The sequence below is a fragment of the Pagrus pagrus genome (assembly GCF_965226575.1).
Source record: "Pagrus pagrus genome assembly, chromosome: 10".
Lineage (NCBI taxonomy): Eukaryota > Metazoa > Chordata > Actinopteri > Spariformes > Sparidae > Pagrus > Pagrus pagrus.
Genome location: NC_140194.1, coordinates 803,039 through 830,870, shown reverse-complemented (window position 1 = coordinate 830,870; position 27,832 = coordinate 803,039). Strand labels below are relative to the sequence as shown.

The 27,832-nt window shown below is 44.7% G+C and overlaps 2 protein-coding genes across 5 annotated transcripts; both read right to left on the bottom strand.

Annotated features, from left to right (window-relative positions):
* Positions 1–5,957: 5,957 nt before the first annotated feature.
* Positions 5,958–19,339, bottom strand: prdm11 (PR domain containing 11). Of its 3 annotated transcripts, none has more exons than XM_084363569.1 (7): positions 18,354–18,475; positions 14,879–14,933; positions 14,342–14,601; positions 14,168–14,235; positions 13,769–13,956; positions 10,711–11,211; positions 5,958–10,513 (listed from the first exon to the last, which is right to left on the bottom strand). In XM_084363569.1, the coding sequence occupies exons 2-7, from the start codon at positions 14,904–14,906 to the stop codon at positions 8,352–8,354; spliced, it is 3,207 nt and encodes a 1,068-aa protein (XP_084219695.1). In that variant the 5' UTR covers positions 14,907–14,933; positions 18,354–18,475; the 3' UTR covers positions 5,958–8,351. The 3 variants fall into 3 exon arrangements, with proteins under 3 accessions (XP_084219695.1, XP_084219696.1, XP_084219694.1); XM_084363570.1 differs by having other exon boundaries at positions 14,879–14,961; positions 18,354–18,411; XM_084363568.1 differs by lacking the exon at positions 14,879–14,933 and having other exon boundaries at positions 18,354–19,339.
* Positions 19,340–19,431: 92 nt separating this feature from the next.
* LOC311263493 (uncharacterized protein) lies at positions 19,432–23,469 on the bottom strand. 2 transcript variants are annotated; one of them, XM_084363588.1, is made up of 5 exons: positions 23,111–23,469; positions 22,121–22,330; positions 21,697–21,842; positions 21,236–21,587; positions 19,432–20,418 (listed from the first exon to the last, which is right to left on the bottom strand). In XM_084363588.1, exons 1-5 carry the CDS (start codon positions 23,352–23,354, stop codon positions 20,051–20,053), a joined length of 1,320 nt encoding a protein of 439 aa, XP_084219714.1. In that variant the 5' UTR covers positions 23,355–23,469; the 3' UTR covers positions 19,432–20,050. The 2 variants fall into 2 exon arrangements, with proteins under 2 accessions (XP_084219714.1, XP_084219715.1); XM_084363589.1 differs by having other exon boundaries at positions 23,049–23,203.
* Positions 23,470–27,832: the final 4,363 nt, after the last annotated feature.

The following is a 27,832-nucleotide window of genomic DNA, read 5'->3' as shown; positions in this document are numbered from 1 at the left end:
CCATCGTCAGCTGGTAGAAGTGACTCAGTAAAGTGGTTTCACCGACCCAGAAGGACTCAGACCGTCCCAGTCCTTCTGGTTCCGTCATGTCAGACTCTGACTGCAGGACTTGGACGCTGTGGTGTCAGTGGGCCCAGCCCGCCCTCCTCCCTCTGGCGTTGGTTCGGCATGTGAGTCTCTGACGCCATCACACAGTCCTAACCTTTAGATCTGGTCCAGTTCTTCTGGGTCGGCTCCTCCCAGTTCTTCTCACAAACAGTTTATCTTCTTGTTTCACTTGTTTCTTTTCTCTGTAAATCTAAAATGTTTAATGTCGTCAGTGATGTAACTAAGTACATCACACGAGTACTCAAGTGCCATTCTGAGGTACTTGTACTTGAGTATTTCCATTTTCTGCTACTTTATACCTCCATTTCATTTTAATAGTAATCAGATTAAAATAAAAGAAGAATGCTGAATATTGGACCCTGTAATTAGCTGATAAACAGTTTATATTTACATATAATTTACTTTTTACTTGTACTTTGACACTTGAGTACATTTAATATCGGTTACTTTAAGACTGTTGTGACTCTGACGTTTACAGAAATAACATTTCTCACCATATCTTTACTTCTACACTGTTTACAGTCACAACTTTATTTATAAATCATGTGGAGACAAGTTGAAGTTGAGCTTTAACCAACATCTCATTATAAACATTCACTGAAAATAACTTTAAAAACACTGAATTATTAATATTTTCAGTCTTATAATCACAAAAACAAGTTGAGGTGAACTCACTTCACATGTGACTGTACTGTCGTTTATTTCTTTCAGTCTTCTGCTAAATTTGTGTGCATAAATAACGAATCAGTATTTTTATCCTCTGACGACATTTACAGTGATCATCGCTTAAGATTTGCACATTTTAAAGCCATGTTTCTCCTTTTTCTTGTATTTTTTAAATGAGCAGTCAGACCTGAAGGAGCAGTGTGAGCTCACAACACAAACTGTCTCCAGCAGTGAATAAACCAGCTGCTCTCAGAGGAAAATCAGGTCCCACAACACTGTCTGAAGCTAGAAAGGTGGCAGGGTCCGCCACATGTAAATCCTTTAAGGTCAGTTTGTTTATTCAGGGAAATGTTTTAATTAGTTTGTTTGGACAGAAACAGATCTTCCTCTTCTCATTAACACGTATTCTCCTTTAAATATGAGTTTGTGCTGAAGAAAGACTAAATGAAACAGTTGAACACGTTGAAGGAGTCTGAGCCGAGTGTGAATCTCTGAACAAACAATAATGTTGTTGATCACGTTGAGTTGAATCTCTGGTTCTCTCAGTGACTGTGAGCATGATGCAGCAGTAAAAACAGACTTTTCTCTGCTGGGGTTTGGTTGGATGGACGTGTGTGTCATGTATCAGTCCCAGGGTGTGACAGACGGGACGGTCAGCTGCTGCAGACAGAGGAGCGACTGTATCTGCATCCAGCTGCTGTCTGAAGCTGCACGGACGCCTTTTGTCCAAACATTAGTTTTTTCATTTAAACTACTTCACTTTCCTGCAGTCGGCCGTGGAGACGGACTGACAGACACACACCAGGACTGTTCGCCAGAGATATCGACACTATCGTTTATTTGTTTGTTCCCTTTCCCCTTCTTCTCCATCAGGACGCCTTTCGGAGTCACGAGGATTTATTCTTCATCACTGAGTGAAGTTAAAAACGTGAAACATTTACACGACTGTCAAACAATCTCCAGCCCAACACAAACAGAACTGGGTCTCAAAGCAAAGACACGAACACGTTGCTCCTCTTCGCCTGTCGCCTTTTGTTCTCTGCCACCAGCGTCTGATGAACACTTTGTTTTTTTGTTTTTGTTTTTAAAATATGTTTATATTTGGTCAGCAGAGGAAAACAAAGTGCCACACTGGTCAAACTGACAGCGTGTATATAAAGAAATGAGACATAACTGAACCTCATCGATCAGATTTAAGATAAAATCAGCTGCGACACGTGTCACACGTGTGTGGGTGACATCACACACCTGTTTGTAAACAGGAAGCTGTCAGAGGGAACCACCTTTTGTTTCCTTGTGGTCACAGGTTCATTTGTCTCGAGGAGTCCAGCTTTGTTAACGTAACCCTGTTGTCTCAAGACGACGCTGGAAACAGAGCTCGTGATAACAGGTTCATTTATCTTGTTATTTCAACATAAATTTGTATTGATTTGATTTTTTTACTTACCCCCGCTGAGTGGAGGCTCTCCACGTCCACTGTCAGCTGGTTTGATTGGATGGCACGCAGCCAATCAGGAACAATCTCAGCTGTGGAGACACTTCCTGGTGAAGAGGATCATCTTGTTCTGGTTCATGTGACAATCTGAAGACTGACTTTGACCTTTAACATCTGATTTATTTGATCCTTTTAAGTCTGAGGCTTCCTCGCCGTCCCGTCATGCACAGCCTGCCTCCCTCCTCCTGTCGTCCCCTCAGTCTCAGTTATTAAATATATTTCATCATGTTTGTGGAGTAAAGTGTGATTGAAGGTGATGTCGGACTCGAGGCAGCTGCAGACTCTGGTGACCAACAGACGAGCAGACTGCTGTGGACAAAGATGGTTTGATTCGGCCTCGTTAGCAGACAAAGACACTTTCTGACACGCTGAGCAGCAGCAGCAGCAGATCACTGCTGAACAGCTCAGTTTTGGCTCCTCTTGCATGAAATATTCAGAGTATTATGGGCTGTCACATCCCTTCCTGTCCTGCTTTAGCTTCTGTTTGTTGACAGATTTCCTTCCTTTTCTTTAGACTCGAGTCCAAGTGGCTGTTAAACTTGGCAGGAGACGTATGTTCTCTGGTGAAAATCTTTTCTCGCTCCGTCTCCTGGAGACTGAAGTCACCCCGGACCCCGACCTCTGATCCAGCCAGCGTTTGCATCCTGACTCCCTTCACCTCCTACTGAGCTCCTCTGAAGCCTGGACGCTACAGAGACTCTTTATTAAAGGAAAAGTCCAACTTTTTGGAGCCAGTACTCAAAACATCGACGGTACACATCATCTGTTTTTAGATTCAGTGAGACTTTCTCAGAAGTTTTCTCCAGTGAAAGTCTGTACATCCACGATACACTGCAGACATTTACATCACATTTACTGCATTTACAGACGCTTTTGTCCACAGCGACTTACAGGCTGGCTGCTATGCAAGGTGCCGACCAGCACATCAGGAGCAGTTTGGGGTTCAGTATCTTACATATCGTACATATTCAGTTAGTTGTTTATTAATGTTTGTCAGCGTCTTTGTAATGTGAAGTTTGTCTTGTAACTGTGTAAACCGTGTGTTTCAGTCATTAAGGATTACAGCCTATGCACTGGTGAAGCATAATGATTTAATGGCTCCAGAGTTTCACTGACTAACATTCAGGGGAAATACACAAATGTAAGACCTGCTGGAAGGCTCAGGGTCGTCCCCACGCCAGCGCGGGATTTTCTCATAACATTCACGTAAAAATGTCTAATAAACTGATGGACCTTGTAAAATTGTCCAGCTGTTCTCCAAACACTGTAAGTTGTGAGCTTTTGAGCTGAATGTCATCACGTTGGCTGTATGTTGACTCTGGGCCTCACCAACGTCTCATTCCTCACCGGTTTGGGTTGAACTTTGTCCTGAACATCAGAGACCCCGAGGATCATTTACAACATGTGTTCATTTAAATAGTTGTTGCTGAAGGTTTACAATAAGTGTTAATATAGTTTTACAACATGTGATGTGAGATATTAATATTTGAAAGTAAAGTGAAGGATGATGAGCTGCTCGCTGCTGCGTCACCATCCAGCAGCATTCATTCAAGACGGCTGAAAAAACTACTTCAGATAAAATGTGTTTTAAAGTGTATTTTTAAAACATTTGAAAGAGAAAACAGTGAACAGAGAAATCAAGTCAACACAAATGTTTTGGTTCAACTGTAACATAAAATCACATCCAGCAGTGAAGAAGCTCACAGTTCAGCTCACATCAATAATTTAAAGCTCTGGAGTCGGATTACAATCAGCCAAACACGACCGGCCGGTAAAACAGTAAAAGGCGTCGCACGAAAACTTTCATTCTTTAGTCCAATGATGTTGGATTGAAATGAAATGTGTCTTTACAAACGCTGCACATCATCATCAGCTGGGTCAGCTTCACAGCAGCATGCAGACGATACCGACGTAAAGAAATCAAAGGTTTAATCTGCGGCTGAAACTGAAGAGCTCATCAAACAGTGAACATGAAGAGACACTCAAACTAAAAATACATTTATTTACCTTGTTGCTGAAAGCTAGAGACGCAGTATGGAGGCAGTTAGCTTAGCTTAGCATAAAGCCTGGACGCAGGGGAGACGGTCGCTGGGATGAAATGTTGGCAGTTAATGTTTCTGCAGATCAAATGTGTCCAATCAGGTTCACAGTTCATCAGCTGATCTTCAGACACTGTAAAAACATCTGGTAAAAAAACCTAATTAAAATAAATGTTTTGCTTTAATTTTACATCCCATCTCATTTATTTGTTGGACGTTTACTTAATATTTACACATATAAAACAATGAACTTACGGTTTAATGCTGTAATAATATAAATGATCAGGCTGTACAACAGTGCTGTTATTAGTTTATGATGTGAAACAAACAAATCTATGTAACTACACAATACTTGTACACGTGACTACAGAACCAATACTTAATTTGATGGTCACTTATTTTTATCCCATTTAAAGGTGCTATTTGTGAGAAAAGTAGATTTTTGAGTCTCTTTCCCAACTCGTCAAAAAATGATGCTTTGGGACTGTAGGTCGGGTCGGACGCCATCACAAAGCGTCATTATTTGACACAAATAGCAACTTTAATAAACATTATTACAGCATTAAAACTGACAAAACATTTACAATAAAAACAAAACTTTGTTAATTTATTTATGTGGGAAGAAACGTATGAAAAAGGAAATGTGTTTATTCAAAGTGAGTTTTTTCATGTTGTTTCACATTAAATTCTATTTTTGTAATTTTGTTGATATTTTTGTGTTTCTCAGGGAAAATCTGTGAAGTAAACAGATTATTCCATTAAAAACCAGATATTTTTTACAGTGTACTGGAGGTGAAGGGAGTTACAGCTGAGAAGCTTCGACATCTGTCGGCCTGAAACCAGCGGATGTTTTTAACGAGACGTCGGGACATTTTCCAGCCGTGTTTGTGGAGACAGAGGCAGGTTTTTAAAGACAAAACATATTTTCTGAAACCAACCAAGTGGATTTTGTGCCTAAACCTGACCGGAGAATAAACACAGTGACGTCACATAAGAAACATAAAGTTTCAACGAATCTGTGATTTGCAGAAACATTTATTCTGGCGCTGGGTTGGAAACAGCTCGCTCGGCTCTGTCCAAACTTTAAAATCCTGTAAAGCCACAAACTGTAAATAATTCCACTTGTGTGCAGAATAAAGATACAGATGTCACACAGATGTTATAAAGATCTTTGGAGGTGTTCGGTGGCATATTTTTGAGCTTTGGTGCAGGTCAGGCTAGCTGGTCCCCCTTCTTCCAGTCTTTATGTTAAGCTAAGCTAAGCTAAGCAGCGCCCCTCTCTGTGTCCGCCTGTGTTCATGCCATGACTTGTTTAATGATGATTACACTTTATATAAACATCCTTAATGAGCTCACTTTACTGTGTAACCTGTTTAACTCAGACCCTTAAAATGAGCTGATGTTTTTCTGTCAGTGTTGTTATTGAACTGTTTTACTGGTTTTTTACTCAATTGACATTTTCTTTAGTTCTTTCTATAAATTGGGAGATACTGTTGTCCTTATTATAATGTTACGGTCCAAATCACACGACATGAACGCAGAGTGAACACGCAGACGTGAGACTTTTTTAACCCTTTAACGTAAGGACACAAAGCAAATTTTACAAAAAACGTAGTTAAAAGAATAAAATAAAGTCTGCCTGCCTCAGCTCACCATATCGCCACCATTATACATTTATTTCAGCCTTAAATACAAGAATCTTAACAGTAATAATGATTAAAAAACTACTTAAATGTGCACTAAGAGAAACCGTTTACTATCATCATGCAGTTTTTAAAACGTATTTGAATTACTGAAGCCTGAGCTTTGGCCAAGACTGAAGTTACTGTGCTAGAAACACGCAAACATGAAGCTGATGCATCAGTGAAAAATAGCATACGTCAGATTTATCACTCGCAGTAAACATCGAAACAAATATGGCAAAATACGTCTGGCATAGCAGGATAGCACCTTTTTCTTTCGGTTCTTGCATTCGATCATTATGGCACAATCGTCACATTCAAGAGAAAAATACTCTCCTTAAAAACAGGCTCAAAAGCATTTACAATATATACAGATGTACAATATATACAGTGTGAAGCAGCTGCACTTATAATGGAAATATAAAGCCTTTATACATCCTCACACTCCAGCTTCATTGTCAGGCACTACACTGAATATCTCATTGGCAAATAAGCTGAAGCAGAGCGGCTCGATAGCACAGACTGTAGCTTTGACACTAACTGATTGTTCTCATGAATAACTGACTTTTATTCTGCCAACAAGTGCCTCATTATTTTATATATATATATATATATATATATTATATATATATATATTAATATAAGGAGTTGGGGCCACTGAGTGGTTCTCAGTGTGACAATGCTCATCAATGAAAGAATCCAGTCAGAGACGAAGATTTCAGCTGAACATGGATGGATGAGGACACAGCGGCCCCTGGACAGACAGACACACACACACACACACACACACACACACACACACACACACACACACACACACACACACACACACACACACACACACCAGCTCAGTGTGTAGCTGCTGTTGGTATCTTTGTCTTGTTGTCATTTATCATCTTTCATTTTGCCTCCGTGTCTCTTTGTTGTTGTGGTTGTTTTGCGTCTCTTTGTGGCTGTTTTGCGTCTCTTTGTGGTTGTTTTGCGTCTCTGTGGTTGTTTTGCGTCTCTTTGTGGCTGTTTTGTGTCTCTTTGTGGTTGTTTTGCGTCTCTGTGGTTGTTTTGCGTCTCTCTGTGGTTGTTTTGCGTCTCTTTGTGGTTGTTTTGCGTCTCTGTGGTTGTTTTGCGTCTCTTTGTGGCTGTTTTGTGTCTCTTTGTGGTTGTTTTGCGTCTCTGTGGCTGTTTTGTGTCTCTTTGTGGTTGTTTTGCGTCTTTGTGGCTGTTTTGCGTCTCTTTGTGGTTGTTTTGCCTCTCTGTGGTTGTTTTGCGTCTCTGTGGTTGTTTTGTCTCTTTGTGGCTGTTTTGCGTCTCAGTGGCTGTTTTGCGTCTCTTTGTGGCTGTTTTGTGTCTCTTTGTGGTTGTTTTGCGTCTCTGTGGTTGTTTTGCGTCTCTTTGTGGTTGTTTTGCGTCTCTGTGGTTGTTTTGCGTCTCTTTGTGGCTGTTTTGTGTCTCTTTGTGGTTGTTTTGCGTCTCTGTGGTTGTTTTGTGTCTCTTTGTGGTTGTTTTGTGTCTCTTTGTGGCTGTTTTGCGTCTCTGTGGTTGTTTTGCGTCTCTGTGGCTGTTTTGCGTCTCTTTGTGGCTGTTTTGTGTCTCTGTGGTTGTTTTGTGTCTCTTTGTGGCTGTTTTGCGTCTCTGTGGCTGTTTTGCGTCTCTTTGTGGCTGTTTTGCGTCTCTTTGTGGTTGTTTTGTGTCGTAAGTTCTTTGTAGTTGTTTGCTTTGCATGTGAAGCACAGGGGCCCCTGAATCCCTGAGCTTTGCCTGACAGGCCTGCTCTGTAGTCCGTCCATTCAGCTGAATGTATCTAAGACAGGTTTGTTCAGGGGGGTAATTGTTGTCTAATGACCCCAACAGCCTGATCAGACGGGTTGAGTACCCCGTTATCATACCCCTTTGATAGATGGGATGTCTTCATGGTTTTGTTTAAGATTATTTCACTGTGGAGAAACACTGTGTTTATCAGACATACAGGACATGTTAATATTTAGGCTCAGTGCCATTTGAAATGGCAGAAACAAAATAATGAAAGTATCTTTACTTTCAGCTGTTGCTGTTTTTCTAACCTGTCTTTCTGCAGTCTGAGTGAACCTACACCTGACTCAGCTGCAATCTGAAGCATGTGTTGTGCAGTCAGACTGCCACAGTGGGGAAGTTATTGTGACAATAACTATATTTAAGATCAGCATCCTACAAATCTGTAATCGTGTTGAGATATTTGTGTGATGCAATATGAGGATATATATCATGAGACAACCTCAGGTAACTGAGGAGTGTGTCTTTGGGTAAATGTACCCTGGTTGGTAGTTCGGTTCAATGCTGCCTCACCGTGTTAGTGTTAGTGTGTTGTTAAGTGTTATTCTCGGCCTGTTATATGTCGGGGTAGAACTCTGTGTTGACGTCAACGCTGTGCAGGACAGACTTTGGATCAGCAGCTGACATCCTGTTCAACACCTCAGCTGACAGAGAGTAACTGCTGCCGGACTTCTCCTCGAACCAGCTGTCCAAAGCTCGCTTCCCATCAAAGCTGGAGATGGCCGGTCCGTTAACCGCCACGGTCAGCAGGTCGTTCATCTGCTCCAGAGTCAGCCGGGAACGGTTGTTCTTACACATCTTCTGTAGAGAACTTCTGCCTTTATCACAGCAGGTCGTGGAAGTGGGCTGGACTCTGACAACCTGCACAACCCGGTTCAGCAGAGGAAAACGCTGCTTGTACCTGCAGATGTGACTGATGACCTCTTTAAAACCATTCATACTGTAGTAGTCTGCTTTCAGATCCTTCCACTCCACCACCAGACTGCCCCTGGCCTCTGTCCTGGCCTTGGAGCCCTCCTGACCCCCAGAGGGGATGGACTCCAAATGGCTGAATATAATCTGGATTTCTTCCTCTCCGTAAATTTGTAGGTCCTCACGGTTGTCCGGCCAGGTGGACAGGTCAAGGACCTTGCAGGCTTTGGCAAAAGAGCGGCTCTGCAGGTCCAGCCTCTGAGACAGGATGCCCTGGCTCCTGTTGCAGATTTTTTCTCGGATGGACTGAAACTTGGACTCTGCAACGCGCAGATTCTTCAGAGCAACACCGTTGAAACTTTCACGGAAATTTTCCTCAAACTCCTGCAGATACTCTCCGGGGGAGTCCACCAACTGGCCGATCTCCAGAATGGCCTCCTCTATCTTGGCTTCCACTTGTGACACCAGCAGGTACTCTCCCTGGAAAGTGAAAGCTAACCGTGAGAGAACAGCTATGATGTCCAGAAGGAAGTAGATGAGCTTTACTGACTGATAGTCCATGAGGAACTGGAGGAGGGTGAGGGCGATGGCTGCAGCGTCAGCCCTCTGTGTCTGGCTGCTGATCTCCTTAAGATGGGTGACAACCTCCAGGTAATCTTTGATGAGTGCGTTCAGGACATTTGGCTCTCCTATGATCCATCGAATGGCTCTGATATCCCCGAGGAACTCGGTCTCCTCTGACAGTGTCGGAGCAGTGGACCGCAGCTCAGCCATCATGCGAGGGGAGTAGCGGTAGAAACTGAGGAGCTGCTTGAGGTTGTTTTCCAGATCCTCCAGGCAGGACAGCTCCTTCCCACTGATGGCATCCAGCACCTCCAGATGAGGCCGATGGATCATGATAGGAAAGCAGAGGATCCAAGGGTAAGTCTTTTGTACGGCTATGTACAGGTTAGCTCTCATTCCTGAAGAGATGTTGGTGCCGTCTACTCCCAGACCCACCACCAGCAAGTCCTGAAACCTGAGGCCCAGGACACCGAAGGCACGATCCACCGCCTGGAGATATCCATCCACACTGGCCATGCTCAGTCTCTGCAAGGACAGGAACTCTGTGTTTGGAGAGCCCTCATTGGTAATGAACTGGACGTACACCGCCACCATGTCTGAGAACAGGTCATCGTTTTGGGCATCCAATATGACACTGAGGAAGGGAGACAGGCGCATCTTCTCAGCCAGGTCTTCTTTTACAGCGCGGGCGATGTGGTGGATGAGGATCTGACAGTCTCCTTCGTTCATGTACTGGTCCACCACTTTGAGCTCACACCTCTTCAGAAGCTCCGCCAGTGGACGGAAGTCGGAGAAGGGCCGTCCCTCGAGGGCCATGTGGTACGCCGCGTTGAACAGCAGCATCATGTTCTTGCACATCTCCTCGGTCTTTTCTGGATGCATGCGCAGCTTGTACAGCTGCAGACACTTCTTATGGAGGTTGCTCTGGCTGTGGAGCTTGATGGTGTGGATCTTAAACTGCTTGGAGCCGATGATGAAGGCAGAGGTTCGAGATGACTGGACGGTGTACTGGCGGCAGACGTGGCACCACATCTCGTTGAGGGTTGGCGAGTAGCGAAGAAACCAGAACTTTTTCAGCCACTCCTGCTTGAAGCGACGAATCCGTCGGCCTCCTGCTGTGGAAAGCTTCAACGGGTCTTCTGGAGAAATCACAAGATCTGCAGCGATTGACTCATCAGCTGAGTCCACATCCTGGTCGTCTTCATCCAGAACCACCTGAGTGGGAGTCAGAGGCTCCATCCCTGCAAAGAAAAACATTCAAGAAGTCATTTACACAGGTGTTACTTCTGCCAACACAACCAATGAACGGTTACACACAGACGAGCTGACCAGGAACTAGAGAAAACACAGGATGACATAATGAAGTCCTACAACAGAAGAAGCAGAAATGAAGCTCTCGTCTGAACTTTGGGTCCAACCAAAGTTTTTCTGAACATACCGTGGAAATCTTCGATGGGGCCCTGCTCAGGGTGGGGCGGGGCGCGGTCCAGTTGGGTCTGCTCAGACATGGGTGGACCAGCGGTGTCCCCCTGCTCTCCTCTGAGACGGGACAGCTCCTCCTCCAGCTCCAGGATCCTCCTCTTCAGTTTGACACAGTTGGGGCAGAAGGAGGTGGAGGGTTCCTCACTGTTCTCGTTCTCCTCCTCTTTCTCCTCCACCTTCAGGTTGGGAACGTTAAAGCTGCGTTCAGAAGAATTAAAGCCCGACCCGAGCGCTGCTGATTTACACTCACTGGGGAGGGAGCACTGGGACCTGGACTTGCTGGAGTCCTCTAGAGACGCCTCCAGGACGTCTTTGAAGATGAGGTCGATCTTCTTCCTCTTGGCGGGAGGCTGGCCGTCTGGCTCTTCGCTGGGTTTGCCCTGAAGAGCTGACTGCAGGCACGGAGACTTAAAGTCCTTCTGAGTGTTGGGCAGGACCGCCGGCTTCCCAGAACCTGCTGTACGTCAAGTGAAATGACAAACACACGTCAGCACACGGAGCAGATCGTGTACAAATGTACAAACATAAATCTGAACGTTCAAACTGATGGGCTGCGTCTGCCAGCTCATTAACTGAACTACCAGCAAAGGTTGATCATGCAGTCAGTGTGACGACGGGCTCAAGAAAACACAAGCAAATTAAATCTTCACTGACTGGACGACGTGTGCAGCATTCAGAGTAAAACACAAAGAAACACAGAAACGCTGCACGTAGACATTTTTCTATCGTTTCCTAACAGCACCAACAGAAAGCTGAACTCCAAGAACTTCAAGAGTCACGAGAAACAGAAAAGAGCGGACACGTTCAGAAAACACAGATAGATCCAACTCTTCCTGTAGTCAGAGGAGAGAGAGCGAAAACATGTTTCAGTGAAATAAACTCTGCTACTCTACATCTGGAGGAGACGCCATCAGTGTTTCTCTCGCTGGTCATCCACCTGAACCACGGCTGCAGCAGCCGGCAGCGCAGGACGCCCGTGTTTCAAGCAGTCAAAAGCAAATTAAGCATGTCCCAGCCGTGTGCATCACTTTTTAGTGTCCCCTGGAAACAGTTTCCTTTGTCTTCGATGCTACTTGCAGCATTTCTTTTTTTTTTTGTGCTTGTTTTTAGAGTCTATCTTGAATTATTTGTTTTTATTATAAAGCATGTTGTAATTTTGTTTTGTAAATAATATTCTTAATGTTATTATCACATATCATTTGTCTCCATATGTAAAAACATTAAGGAAGAAAATTCACTATTTTCCTGAAATAACAAAACTGGAATGATGAGATTGTGAAACAGGGACGAGTCTCCACATTCTTATTACATGTCATAAAACAATAATAATAATTAATCTAATGATGTAATGTATTATATAGTGGCAAAGGGTACATTTTCCTTATTAAATCAGCTGTACAGACTTTTACCTATTTGAATGCAGGACTTTAACTTGTAACTGAGTATGTTCACAGTGCAGTATTAGTACTTTTACTGGAGTACAGGAGGCGAATACTTCCTCCAACACTGAAGGACTGATTTAATGACACAGTGTGACAGCAGCGCCACCTGCTGGAGATCCACCGGTCTCCAAATTAAGAACAACTCGGAAAAAGGAATTGAACCTGAACCAGTGATGGAAAGTAACTAAGTACATTTTACACTTGAGTAAATAATTTGAGTACTTCTTCCATTACTGTCGTGTTCTGTCTAAGTTACAATCACAAACCCAGTTGAGATGAATCAAAGAGAATAATGTGACTAATTCTGTGACGTTGGTTCAGTACGTTTTTCTTTCATGCTGAGTCGATGTGGATAAACTAAATAACTGATTAAATTAAATTCATGCAGACTTCTACACAAACCTGATGTGTTTATTGTTCAAGTATTAAATATAACAGTGATGCATTACAAACTGGTTATTGTGTCTGCTGTAATAAATCATCTGGCTATTTTATTTATCTAAACAGACTCAACATTATATAAAAACATTCAATGTGAAACTTGACATTGAACTTAAATTATATGGAACATGTTCAAAAATATAACATATGACATATAATTATTCATTTAACAGTATGACATCAGACCTGAAGCTCCACCGTACAGTGAGGCGCCGCAGGAGCGAGCTTCACAGTTTGATCTCCAGCAGCGGTTCAGATGCTGCTTTCCTCACGTAGAGTCGAACAGTGAAGTTATTCATTTCATAATAAAGATATTATGTATGTTAAAAACAACAATACAAAGTGTTTTAAATAACAACAATAATAATAATAATAAGAATAATGATAATGATAATAATAATAATAATAATAATGATAATAATAATAGGGGTATTAGTTGCCGCTGTTATCAGTGTCGGTGATTTGATGTCAGATTGTTGATTAATAAACTAATTTAAAAATGTGCTACTTTAGCTGTGATGCAGCTTCCTCTCACACAACGTCCCGCCCACAACACTATCTGATTGGTTACACATCACAATTAATATCCTATAAACAGAGTAATCTGAATCTGTAAAGTAACTAGTAACTAAATGTATCAAATAAATGTAGTGGTGAGGAAGTATAAAGCAGCAGGAAATGAAAACACTTAAATTGCACAATTGTATTGTAAATTGTACTTTGGTTCATTTCATCACTGACACAGAGTTTCACTTTTACTGTAAATGAATATCGATCCCAAATATCAGTTTTCAGTTTCCTTCATTTCTAAAACTCTGTCGGTCCTGAAAAAGACACATCGATCGTCCGCTATCACACAAGTTAAAATCAATTAATTACTTCTAATTTCTTCTGTTTTTCTTTCGTTTAAATGAGCTGCTCTCTGTCAGAAGAACCTCTAACTCATCATCCCACTCTCAACGAAACAATAGCTAACCTGAGTCCAGCCCACCTGAGTCCAGCCCACCTGAGTCCAGCCCACCTGAGTCCAGAACACCTGAGTCCAGCACACCTGAGTCCAGCACACCTGAGTCCAGCACACCTGAGTAGACCTGAGTCCAGCCCACCTGAGTAGACCTGAGTCCAGCTCACCTGTGTCCAGGTTGTGGTCGATGCTCCGCTGAGAGACGCAGTGAAGCTGTCGGATGTAGTCGTCGCTGTACCACACCCTCAGCTTCTCTCCTGCTGCCAGCGTGCGACACACTCTGAAGTAGATGTTTCTATGATGCTGAAACGCCGTCAGGTTCCTGTCGCTCTCCTCGGATGAAGTCCGGACAAACCTGCAGATCACAAACATCAATCCATGACAAGTCACTGGGAAAATTAGGTCTTCCATTTTTTAATCACACAAGTTAAAAGTCATCTCTGAGCTCCAGATCAGAGCAGAATCTGATGTGACTCCAGGTGTTTATTCCTCCAGAAGGTCTGGATCTGCACCGACTGTCTCCCCGGCTCTAGATGATCAGTGCACAGTTTGATGGAAAGCGTTACCTCATCCAGTTGGCTTTGGTCTCATCGCTGCCATCGATGGATTGATACGTGTTGTTAAAGTCAACGATCTGGAACAGACAAACAGAAAACTGGTTCAGAACTGGACCTGTTCAGATTCAGCTGGAAACTGTGACTGGAACTGGTCTGGACCCGTTCTTTACTGGTTGAACTTACTATCCAGGAAAAGAAGCCGGAGGATTTGTCTTTGGACACCAGCTCTCCCTCGTACGGTCCGAACAGCGCCCCCTTGGGGATGTTTGGATCCACGCAGCGAACATCTACCTCGTCTCCCTCGGTGAAGACCTCCAGGCCTGATGGGACAGTGAGCGCCGCCCTGTTGGCCAACCCTGGGGCCGCAGGTGTATCAGGGACGAACAGCGGGGGCCCGTGGGTAGGACACTCCTTCTGGAAATAGTCCTGACACTCCTCACAGACTGGAGGACAAATATCAGGTGTTTACAGAGCGTCAACGTTACGTTTCAGGATTCTGTTTTTAAATCTTCAGTACTGATCAGAAAATATACAGGACGGATGGAAACAGCGTCTGAACAGCCTTGTTGAGATAACTGCTAATTAGCTAATGTTAGCATGCATACACTGAAGGAAGATGGTGAACATTATGCATCAGCATGTTAGCATACAGATGTTAGCATTTAGCTCCGAACATCACTGTTAGCATGAGACTGAGAGAAGAAGTGAAGAAGAACTTACACCAGAGGTCCAACGACTGCTCGCTCATGTTGGAACCATGTTCACTTCACAACCTCTGCAGGACGACAACACACAGTCTGTTACTGCAGGACGACAACACAGTCTGTTACTGCAGGACGACAACACAGTCTGTTACTGCAGGACGACAACACACAGTCTGTTACTGCAGGACGACAACACAGTCTGTTACTGCAGGACGACAACACAGTCTGTTACTGCAGGACGACAACACACAGTGTGTTACTGCAGGACGACAACACACAGTCTGTTACTGCAGGACAACACAGTCTGTTACTGCAGGACGACAACACACAGTCTGTTACTGCAGGACGACAACACACAGTCTGTTACTGCAGGACGACAACACACAGTCTGTTACTGCAGGACGACAACACAGTGTGTTACTGGAGGACGACAACACACAGTCTGTTACTGGAGGTCAACACAGTGTGTTACTGCAGGACGACAACACACAGTGTGTTACTGCAGGACGACACAGTCTGTTACTGCAGGACGACAACACACAGTCTGTTACTGCAGGACGACAACACACAGTCTGTTACTGCAGGACTACAACACACAGTGTGTTACTGCAGGACGACAACACACAGTCTGTTACTGCAGGACGACAACACACAGTCTGTTACTGCAGGACGACAACACACAGTGTGTTACTGCAGGACGACACACAGTGTGTTACTGCAGGACGACAACACACAGTGTGTTACTGCAGGACGACAACACACAGTGTGTTACTGCAGGACGACAACACACAGTGTGTTGCTGCAGGACGACACACAGTGTGTTACTGCAGGACGACAACACACAGTCTGTTACTGCAGGACGACAACACACAGTCTGTTACTGCAGGACAACAACACACAGTGTGTTACTGCAGGACGACACACAGTGTGTTACTGCAGGACAACAACACACAGTGTGTTACTGCAGGACGACACACAGTGTGTTACTGCAGGACAACAACACACAGTCTGTTACTGCAGGACGACAACACACAGTCTGTTACTGCAGGACGACACACAGTGTGTTACTGCAGGACGACAACACACAGTGTGTTACTGCAGGACGACAACACACAGTGTGTTACTGCAGGACGACAACACACAGTGTGTTACTGCAGGACGACACCACACAGTGTGTTACTGCAGGACGACACACAGTGTGTTACTGCAGGACGACGACACAGTGTGTTACTGCAGGACGACACACAGTGTGTTACTGCAGGACGACAACACACAGTCTGTTACTGGAGGTCGACAACACACAGTCTGTTACTGCAGGACGACAACACACAGTGTGTTACTGCAGGACGACACACAGTGTGTTACTGCAGGACAACAACACACAGTCTGTTACTGCAGGACGACAACACACAGTGTGTTACTGCAGGACGACAACACACAGTGTGTTACTGCAGGACGACAACACACAGTCTGTTACTGGAGGTCGACAACACACAGTCTGTTACTGCAGGACGACAACACACAGTGTGTTACTGCAGGACGACACACAGTGTGTTACTGCAGGACAACAACACACAGTGTGTTACTGCAGGACGACAACACACAGTGTGTTACTGCAGGACGACAACACACAGTGTGTTACTGGAGGTCGACAACACACAGTCTGTTACTGCAGGACGACAACACACAGTGTGTTACTGCAGGACGACAACACACAGTGTGTTACTGCAGGACGACAACACAGTGTGTTACTGCAGTAACACACTGTGTGTTACTGCAGGACGACACACAGTGTGTTACTGCAGGACAACAACACACAGTCTGTTACTGCAGGACGACAACACACAGTCTGTTACTGCAGGACGACACACAGTGTGTTACTGCAGGACGACAACACACAGTGTGTTACTGCAGGACGACACCACACAGTGTGTTACTGCAGGACGACACACAGTGTGTTACTGCAGGACGACGACACAGTGTTACTGCAGGACGACACACAGTGTGTTACTGCAGGACGACAACACACAGTCTGTTACTGGAGGTCGACAACACACAGTCTGTTACTGCAGGACGACACACAGTGTGTTACTGCAGGACGACGACAACACAGTGTGTTACTGCAGTAACACACAGTGTGTGTATAACCTGCCTCACAGTGGACACATCAGATCTCAGATCAGTGTCAGTACTGATGGATCTGCGTGTTGATCGATGCTGATCAAACGTGGTCACATGACTTCTTCTCAGCGTCTGAGCTCCTGGCTTCAGTCCAGAACATCATGATTTATATCATATCTTTATCTTAAATGGATCCGATGACGAAGAGTAATTAGCAAATACTAACAGATAATTACTTGAGTAAAAATACTCTTAAATATTCTGGTACAAGTAAATATTAATTATTTAAAGGTATAAAAAGTATTTAAGATAAAGTCCTGGTGTCAGTGAAGAGTCCCGTCTGTGATGGACCAGCAGGTCTGTGATGGACCAGCAGGTCTGTGATGGTCTGTGATGGACCAGCAGGTCTGTGATGCATCAGCAGGTCTGTGATGGTCTGTGATGGACCAGCAGGTCTGTGGTGCATCAGCAGGTCTGTGATGGACCAGCAGGTCTGTGATGGTCTGTGATGGACCAGCAGGTCTGTGGTGGACCAGCAGGTCTGTGATGTTCTGTGATGGACCAGCAGGTCTGTGATGGACCAGCAGGTCTGTGGTGCATCAGCAGGTCTGTGATGGACCAGCAGGTCTGTGATGGTCTGTGATGGACCAGCAGGTGATGAACATCTTCATGAGACTCGGCTCTGCTTTACTTTGTTAAAGTCACTTTTACTCTTCGTCTCAGCTGACGTCAACACTTCTTCTCATTCATCAGCACAATATTTTCTTCATTTCTGGATTTGTCTCCAAAATATGTTAAACTAGTGAAAACCAGTGAAACCAGGTGATGTTCTCATTTCTTGTTTTATTGGAGCAGCAGTGAAAACAGGTCCAGTTTCAGCTCTGATCCATTAACATGATGTCAGTCTGTGAGACGTTCAGGGTGTCTGTCAGTCTGTCTGTGAGACGTTCAGGGTGTCAGTCTGTCTGTGAGACGTTCAGGGTGTCTGTCAGTCTGTCTGTCTGTGAGACGTTCAGGGTGTCAGTCTGTCTGTGAGACGTTCAGGGTGTCAGTCTGTCTGTGAGACGTTCAGGGTGTCTGTCAGTCTGTGAGACGTTCAGGCCTCTGACTGTCTTCATGTGTTTGTTCCACCAGAGGATGAAACTCGTCTGTCTTCAGTCTCTCACTGGACAACAAACTAAAGTTGTCTTTAACTTCTAGTGTCCGCGTCATCGGTTAATCCGGGAGATCAGCGCTGGAGGCGGACTATCGCTGAGTTTTAATCTGCGCCACGCTTTCCCTGCTCGCTCTCGGTCTGCAGACAACTGGCAATCTGCCTGCTGTTTTCGGAAGCCATTTTCGCTGGCCACAGTGGCTACTGACAGACCCACCTTGTGCAGAGACGCGGCGGGGACACGGACCCTCTCTCCCGGGTGAAGCCGGACCGTGCAGCCCCCCGGGCCGCCGAGCACCGACCCGGCCGCTGGCTCCGCCGCGGACCGCAGACTCAAAGTTTCCCGTTAATTTTTGCAGCGACTCAGTCGCCTCCTCGAGCCTGGACCACCATTTTTTATCACAGGAAATGACATGGAGGACGGAAGAAAGCGAATCCGCAGAAATTAAAGTTAACAGCGTGAATTTGAGTCCAGAGCTGAGTCCGACAGGAACCAGCTGGTTCCGACTGTTTGGGTCCAGACACGTTATATATATTATTACAGACACACAGTCCTGCAGCCTGCTCCGCACAGTGTTCATACTCGAGTAAAGTAAAGATATCCTGCTAAAATATTACGAAGGTACCAACATGGCTCTGATGCAGCATGTAATCTGTAAAGTAACTAGTAACTAAAGTTATCAAACAAGTAACAATACAATATTTTCCTCCAAAGAGTAGTGGAGTGGCAGTAACTGTTCACAAACCTTATACTGATTATATTATTATATTATAAACTGCAAAAGTCCGGTCCTGCGTCCAGAACTTCAGTGTGTAGAAAGTATTCATACTCGAGTAAAAGAGCAGATATCGTGTTAAAATATTACAAAAGTATCAAAAGTAAAAGATCATAGATATTTTCTGATGATCAAAATCAGTGTTTTTTTTTAAATCTGATTGACAATTAACTACATTAATTTAAAAATGTAATCTGTAAAGTAACAAGTAACTTAAGTTATCGAACAAATGTAGAGGAGTAAAAATAACATTTGCCTCTAAAGAGAGTGAAGGAGCAGAACATCTACATGTTTAAGTTGTAGCCTCGTGTTGTAAAAGCTCAGACTGTGACAGGAGCTGATTCTCTCCGGCCGTGTTAGAATATTCTTTATTATTTCATCTTTTACATTTTATTAGCTAGAAACTTCTGCCGCTGACAGAAATGACAGTAACGATCCAGACTGTTAATAATAAAGTGTTTGGCCCTGGAGGTTTTCTATTATCTATTCAATGTCTGATTAAAAAAAAGACAAGATAACATATTTAAAACACAGGAATGTTATTTTCATACATTCAATGCATTTCACCCGTCACGTTAACAAAAATAAAATATAAATATAATATTTGCACATGACATCAGTGACAGCACGAGGCAAGAAGAGATTTTTAACAGAGACATTAAAGGACACATTCACTGACAGTTACACACTTTCTCAGACTTGTTTGTTGATACCATGAATACAACTCTTCCACTAACAGCTGACTGTTGTAGCTGCACCTAATAAAGTGGACACGGACTCATTCAACAGTGTAAATACAGAAGACACACTCTGCCTCCACTAACAGAGACTCTGACAGGACGTCCACACGGTTGTTTCTTCACTCTGTTCATAGCGTTCGCTCATTTTTTGAATGTTTTGAACTAAAACGGGAAGAAAAACAACACAATGTTCTTCGTTGATCTTCAGGATTGAATCATCCTCCCTGATGACGGAGGCGAACGATCTGTGGGTCACTGGAGGAAGCATCTGATAGGCTGATGAGACGTGTTGTGTTCAGCTGGAGGAGATTTACTTTAAGACTTTTGTACCGAGGTATCTGAACTTGTCTGTGATCAGACACTGGGTTCTGTGTTCTGAAGGATGGAAGTGTGAGGCCTCACAGCTTCTGGTTACACACCTGCATCATGTGGCGCTCAACATTTTCTTTATGGTATTTACTCTTGCTGTGTTTCTTGATGCTATCGAGCTTAAACGTCTGGGAGCCTGTGATTAAATTCAGGTTCTGATGCGTCTTGTCTGCGTGGAGGCGGCACACGTGACACCACATCTGATCGAGGGCCGTCGAATAGTGAAGGAACCAGAACATTTTCAGCCAGGATTTCCTGAAGCGAGGAGGCCGGCGAAGCTTATGCTTGGGTGAGTCTTCCTGAGCAGCCGGGCTGCTGCAAGTTGACTTGACGGCCAAGTCTTCGCCCTGATCGACTGCATGGAGGACGCACTGAGGAGGTGAGAGAGGCTCCATCCCTGTGAAGACATGCAGACTTTTAACCTGTGGCGGCACCTTCATCAGAGCAGAACAGAACTGTTTCTGATGGTAGAAGTTAGATCATAAGAATGTGACTACAATATGTTACAACCCACATTAACTGTTGTATTAGCATTTTAATTCCTCGTCCTCACACAAACTAAGAACAGATTTCTGAAAAATCCTTCCGAGGTGCAGTTTCTTCAAACATCTGGTTTCTGTGTATCCGTGTGGATGGAAAACGAGTGTTTGGGAAACGATGACATCGTCACCTCAATTCACACATGCCCGCTGTTGTTTTGTGTAACATGCATGTGGCTGAACAACAACAACAACACATATGGTGGACTACTGGTTGGTTGACATGTGGTTAGCACTGCCGGCCCGTGTGCGAGAGAGGTGTTAATAAATATGAGTCCAACAACCATAAATAAATAATTGGTCACTATTTTCTATGTTTGAGATTTTACTACCACCAAAGAAAAGAAGTTTGCTGTGAGTGCTCAAAGTGTTCTTCTCTGGTGTTTGACGTATGGTGTTGTCGACTCTATCGCCACCTGCTGGCCTGGCGTGCTTGTTCGAGTGTTTGGAATCGTTTTTGTGTACGAAGAGGGAAAATATCTGTTTCGTAAAATATCTGTTTACATGTAAACAAGACCTGAAGGTTTGTAGAACCGACATCGTCAGCCCGACTGACTGAACTCATTTTCTCAGTAAAATAATCAAACAGACAGACTTGACAATAAAGCAATAACACCGTCTGACTGGGATCTTGAGACTCTTTAATTTTTTCATCTTTAATGTCCTGAAACTCACATCCAGGCTCTTCCAGCTCCATGTGGACTCTCTCAGGACTCTGCAGGTCGTGGTCTGGTGGTTGGAGTGGAGTCTGGTTGAAGACAGGTGAGCCCTCCGTGTCCTCCTCTTCTCCTGGGAGACGTGACAGCTTCTCCTGCAGCTCCATGATCCTCCTCTGCAGTCTGACACAGTTCACACAGGAGGAGGAAGACGGGGACTCTTCACTCGGCTGATTCTCCTTCGTCAGAGGTGGAAGTTTAAAGTTTAGCTCCACTTTATACTCCTCGGTGACGGAGGTCTGTTGGGCTGAAAGGGCCCTGGACCTGCTGGAGGCATCCAGAGAAGCCTCGAGAGCGTCTCTGAAGAAATCCTGAAACGAATATTCAACCCGTTGGTGCATCGTAGTGTTTGAGTCAAACATGTCAATTTCAACCACAGAGAACTGGTGTTTAAGGTGAAAGCGTTTGTTTCAGTCTCACTCTGAAGCTGAGGTCCGTCTTCACAGCAGCAGGAGGTTTGTGTGTCCGGTCTCCAGGCGTCTTGTTGATGCCTGTTTGACGCTGAAGAACTGACTGCAGCAGAGACTTAACGTCTCTCCAGGGAGGAACAGCTCGCCTCGCTGGCCCTGCAACACAACATATTTGTATATTTCCTTCCAATTCAGTCGAGAAAAGGCATTTTCCTCTTATTTAAGCCTCCTGAACTGCTCACAGACTCATCATCACTCATTGTTGCAGCAGGAGGACACAAACACATCAGACTAAGGAGTCTGGATCAGACAGTGGATCAATGACATTAGTACGATATCTGATCAGTCAGTCATGTCAGGATTACAACTCGATACTGATATCTGATCAGATCGGTCCCATCTCTACTTTCATCACAGACTAAAGTCCGTCTCACCTCCTGCTGCTGCCTCCGATGCTCTCAGAGGACGTGCGGACACACATGACGCTCTCGTCTCTGCGGTCCATCGTCGTTTCTTCCTCTGTCTCGCTGACTGCTCAGACGGGAGGAGGCGCTCTGCATATCTGCGGTTTCCTTCACTGTGACCCATCAGCAGTGATGGCACCCAGTCTGGATCCGACTCCAACATCTCATAGGCTGGTTTACCTGTGAACACAACAGGTGTTAATCTCAGACACTGCCTTCATCAAAGATTAAGAAAAAACGGAAATTAATCGTTTAATGTACAAAAAAAGAAACAGAGTCACAGGTGACATTTTAAAAGGTCTTGTTTTGTCCGACCAACAGTCCGAATGTCAAACATACTCAGTCTGCAATGATGTAAAAGAGAGGAAAGCAGAATATTATCAAAACACAGTGAAGTCTGTAGTCCTCGAACCGGAAATTAAATGTCCACAGTTTAATTATGAAGCTCTTCATGTGTTAAAAACTGTTAGCGGTTGCTAACAAGTGTCTGAATGAGACTACAGAGGTTGTCGGGGACATTAAACGTCCTCACAGCGAACACGGAGACTCGTCTCCTCACTAGTCCGTCTTTACAGGCCCACTTTAGTTACACACTGTTCTCACTCTGACTTTACAACTTGTGCATTGATCAGTTTATAGAAACCTGGATAGTAATTGTGCAGTAAGACGCTCAGTGGTGGAGACGTTGAAGTCATGTGACCGTGATGTCGTCTGTTTGTAGCCCAGCATTAGCTTTTTACTGCTACACGTTTAATTTACCTTCAAACATCACAGAGTTCATCTGTGGAGATTACTGGACATATTAATAGGAACACCTCACCTGTTGTCACAAACTACAAACCGACCCTTCCGTTAGCCACGGTGACCTGCTATGTGTGTTTTAGCTAGCTGCACTTACACGGTTGTTCTATCAGCCAGTGAAAAACAAGGTTTTAGGTTTCCCGCGTGGTTCAGTCTCACCGGAGGGGAAGTGTCTGGAGCACACTCTCATGGAGGTGGGGATGTGGTTGAACGTGATGTCGCTGCGGCCGACGGCAGCCACCCAGGCCTCCCTCCTCCTCCTCGTCAGCTCCGCCGTCTGGCTCCCCTCGTTCCTCCTCCAGGCCGGGAAACAGTGGAAGGTGAGTCCGTTCGGGAGCTTCCTCCCGTGGCGGTCGTGAGACCTGCGGCGGCAGCTCCTGACGCAGCAGTTTCTCCCTCCCATCGTGTCTGAGAGACGAAGACACGCTGCGAACAGCTGAGTGACGGAGCTGCACAACAACAAACTGCTGCCAACAGTAATGGCTGAACTCCCAGAACACACTGCGGCGTGACGTCACGTTTCCAAACACGACCGGCAGGTTTTATTTTTTTCATCCGGTGATGGACGAGAGGAGGCGGTGATGCGCCATGAAGGGCCCAACTGCCGCTAAACACCGAAGAAGAAGAAGAAGAAGAAGAAGAAGAAGAAGAAGAAGAAGATTGTGTTTAAACTGTCCCCATCCAGGAATCAAATCAAATCAAATCAAATCAAATTTTATTTGTATAGCCCAAATTCACAAATCACAGTTTGCCTCAGAGGGCTTTACAATCTGTACAGAGACGACACCCTCTGTCCTTCGACCCTCGATTCGAGTGAGGAAAAACTTGCCCCAAAAAAAGCCCTTTTAACAGGGAAAAAATGCGGAAGAAACCTCAGGGAGAGCCACAGAGGAGGGATCCCTCTCCCAGGACGGACAGACGTGCAATAGATGTCGCATGTACAGAGCAGATCAACGAGATCACAATGTATCCAATTATAAGCGATGGTTGACAGGAGTGAAAGTACACAAAGATGTATTACAGCAATAATGATGAAATGCACATGGAAATGTGATTACTAGTGATAACAGTAGTAATGATCAATGGTAAGGATGGTATGTAGCAATGCAGTACGATAATAGTAGTGGAACGTATGTAACAGAGATGTGACTAATATTAGCGACAGTAGTGGTGGGTGTCAGGCAGGGTCATGGCAGTAGGTGCATCCACGATCAGGCAGGGCCATAGCAGTAGGCGCATCCACGATCAGGCAGGGCCATAGCAGTGGGCGCATCCACGATCAGGCAGGGCCATAGCAGTGGGCGCATCCACGATCAGGCAGGGCCATAGCAGTGGGCGCATCCACGATCCACGACCCGGGCGCGGCCAGGATCCAAGGGAGCCTGTAGGACTAGAAAGCACAAGGACTCCGGGGAAGAAGCAAGTCAGTGACATGCAGAGATGGGGCATGTATACAGGCATAATGTATACAGATGGAGAGGAGAGGAGAGGGGAGGAGAGAGAAGCTCAGTGTGTCATTGTCCCCCGGACTGGGCCTATAGCAGCATAACTAAGAGCTGGTCCAGGACAGGCCTGGGCCTGTCCTGGACCAGCCCTAACTATAAGCTCTATCGAAGAGGAAGGTCTTAAGTCTACTCTTAAAGGTAGAGAGGGTGTCCGCCTCCCGGACCAAAACAGGAAGATGGTTCCACAGAAGAGGAGCTTGATAACTGAAGGCTCTGGCTCCCATTCTACTTTTGGAGACTGTAGGAACTACAAGTAATCCTGCGTTCTGGGAGCGTAATGCTCTAGTTGGGTGATAGGGTAATATGAGCTCCTGGAGATATGATGGTGCCTGACCATTAACAGCTTTGTAAGTGAGGAGAAGGATTTTAAACTCTATTCTTGATTTTACAGGGAGCCAGTGCAGAGAGGCCAGTACAGGAGTAATATGATCTCTTTTCTTAGTTCCTGTCAGTACACGTGCTGCAGCATTCTGGACCAGCTGGAGCCTCTTTAGAGACTTGTTAGGGCAGCCTGATAATAGAGAATTACAATAGTCCAGTCTGGAAGTAACAAATGCATGGACTAGCTTTTCTGCGTCTTTTTGAGACAGGATGGGCCTGATTTTTGCAATGTTACGTAGATGAAAAAATGCAGACCTTGAAATTTGTTTTATGTGGGAGTTGAAGGACATATCTTGATCAAAGATAACTCCCAGATTCCTGACGGTGGTGCTGGAGGCCAAGTTAGTGCCATCCAAACTCGCTATATCATTAGATAATGCATCTCTAAGGTGTTTAGGACCAAGTACTATAACTTCGGTTTTATCTGAGTTTAACAGCAGAAAATTGCAGGTCATCCAGGTCTTAATGTCCTTGAGACATGCATGGAGTTTAGTAAGCTGATTAGTTTCATTTGGCTTTATTGATAGGTATAACTGTGTATCATCTGCATAACAATGAAAGTTTATGGAGTGTTTCCGAATTATATTTCCTAGAGGGAGCATATATAAGGTGAATAGTATGGGTCCAAGCACGGAGCCTTGAGGAACACCATGACTAACCTTGGTATACAGGGATGACTCATCATTAACATGTACAAACTGAAATCGATCCGATAAATAGGACTTAAACCAGTTTAATGCGGGTCCTTTAATGCCAATTAAGTGTTCCAGTCTCTGTAGTAGAATGTGATGATCAATGGTATCAAATGCAGCACTAAGATCTAGTAAGACCAGGACAGAGACAAGTCCTTTGTCAGAAGCGATTAGGAGGTCATTTGTAACTTTCACCAGTGCCGTCTCTGTGCTATGATGTGCTCTAAAACCTGATTGAAAATCCTCATATAAACTATTTTTATGAAGAAAGTCACATAGCTGGTTGGCGACTGCTTTCTCAAGGATCTTGGAGAGGAAAGGGAGGTTGGATATAGGTCTATAGTTGGCTAAAGTTTCTGGATCAAGATTAGGCTTTTTAAGGAGCGGTCTAATTACAGCTAGTTTAAAGGATTGTGGTACGTATCCTGTTAATAGAGACAGGTTGATCATTTCTAGTAAAGATGTGCTAATTAAAGGTAAAGTTTCTTTCAGCAGCCTAGTTGGGATGGGGTCTAGGAGACAAGTTGTTGGTCTAGATGAAGAAACCATCGAAGTTAGTTGGTGGAGGTCAATGGGAGAGAAGCAGTCTAAATATAAGTCAGAATTTAGAACTGTTTCTGAGGTTCCTGTGTTTAAAGATACAATAGTGCCAGTTGAGGGCAAGCGATGATGGATTTTGTCTCTAATAGTTAAAATTTTATCATTGAAGAAGCTCATGAAGTCATTACCACTGAGCGTTGTAGGAATACATGGTTCAGTAGAGCTGTGACTTTCTGTCAGCCTGGCTACAGTGCTGAAAAGAAACCTGGTGTTGTTTTTGTTTTCCTCTATTAATGACGAGTAATAGCTTGCTCTGGCATTGCGGAGGGCCTTCCTATATGTTTTAAGGCTATCTTTCCAGGCTAAGCGGGATTCTTCCAAGTTGGTGGAACGCCATTTCCTTTCAAATTTCCGTGATGTTTGCTTCAATTTGCGGGTATCCGAGTTATACCAGGGTGCTAACCTCCTGTGCTTTATAGGTTTCCTTTTCAGGGGGGCAATAGAGTCCAGTGTTGTTCGCAATGAGCCTGCAGTGCTATCAACACAATCACACAGATGATGTTTGTCATCAAGCTAATGAAACATCAGACTGTGAAAATACGTCATTATAAAGACGACACAGCCAACAGTCAGTTGTTTTCCAGAATAAGATCCCATAGCTCGGATTCACCTGGAGCAGCAGCACCAGGTGAAGCTTTTAAAGGCACCAGAACAGCTGCAGAACAGCGAGACTGTAGCTGCACAAACCAGACAGCTCATAAAACACTGAAGTCCCGTTGTTTGTATGTGAGGCTCGTCCAGCTGTCGTCTTCAGTAGCAGAGAAGTTTAATAATAATGGACCGATTCAAAACAGCGAAGTGCAAAAACACTTAGCAGAGGATGGTTTCGATCCATCGACCTCTGGGTTATGGGCCCAGCACGCTTCCGCTGCGCCACTCTGCTCCATACGGTACCAACCACCAAACATCGTATTTATATCAGATCTGTCGTGGTGACGATATTCTTTCTGCCTTTCAACTGTTAATACCATTATTATATGTAACATCTTGAAATATTAATACTCGTGTTCATGTGAAAACAGGGCGCCATGTTTTACCTGGCAGCCCAGAGCCCGTGTGTCGAGGCCGAGTCTTTACGTCGGCGGCCCGGATCGATCCCAGCCCGGCCCGGCCCGATCCCGGCCCGGCCCCGCTGCTTATCACCTTTTCTGGAGGTTTCACAAATACCCTCAGAGAACCTTTAGAGAACGTTCCCACAGGTCTGACGGTTGTTTAAAGGTTTTTGTCCCGCAAACGTTCGCAGATGGCAGAAAGACCACCAGCACCTGAACACAACACAGCAGCAGTGTGGGACTGCTCACTGCGGGGCCATGAGCCCGTCAGGAAACCTCCAGGAAACCTTCAGAAAACCTTCAGGAAACCTCCAGGAAACCTCCAGGAAAGTTCCCAGAAAGTTAAATTGCTTGCTGGAAAACTCATGAACGCACTGAAGCACATTCCTCTGGAGGCCAGTCCCAGTTTAATGGTGTCTGTTGGATCCAAACCTCCTCCACACTGACACAACTGCATGAAGTGTAACACCTGCAGACAGCTTGACACAATAGCTTCCTGTGAGAATGAGCCTGGTTCCTCTGCATCGTTTCCTCCATCGGTCTGATGTTCGGGTGGACTTCAGCCGGATCTCCCTCTGACAACACCAACACAACGGTTTCACTCACAGCTGTTCATGAATAATAAAAACAAAGTGAACAGATGAGAAATGC

Bases quoted from the DNA above. Each gene is read 5' to 3' on its own strand.
- prdm11 (XM_084363568.1), bottom strand. From the start codon at position 18,717: ATGAACACTGTGCGGAGCAGGCTGCAGGACTGTGTGTCTGTAATAATA. The intron at 14,602-18,353 runs GTGGGTCTGTCA...TTTGTCCTCCAG, and splicing joins CCGCCGCGTCTCTGCACAAG to TCTGTGAGGAGTGTCAGGAC. The intron at 13,957-14,167 runs GTAACGCTTTCC...TGTGATCTGCAG, and splicing joins ACCAAAGCCAACTGGATGAG to GTTTGTCCGGACTTCATCCG.
- LOC311263493 (XM_084363588.1), bottom strand. From the start codon at position 23,354: ATGGGAGGGAGAAACTGCTGCGTCAGGAGCTGCCGCCGCAGGTCTCAC. The intron at 22,331-23,110 runs GTGAGACTGAAC...TTGTGTTCACAG, and splicing joins CTCCAGACACTTCCCCTCCG to GTAAACCAGCCTATGAGATG. The intron at 21,588-21,696 runs GTGAGACTGAAA...TATTCGTTTCAG, and splicing joins AGACGGACCTCAGCTTCAGA to GATTTCTTCAGAGACGCTCT.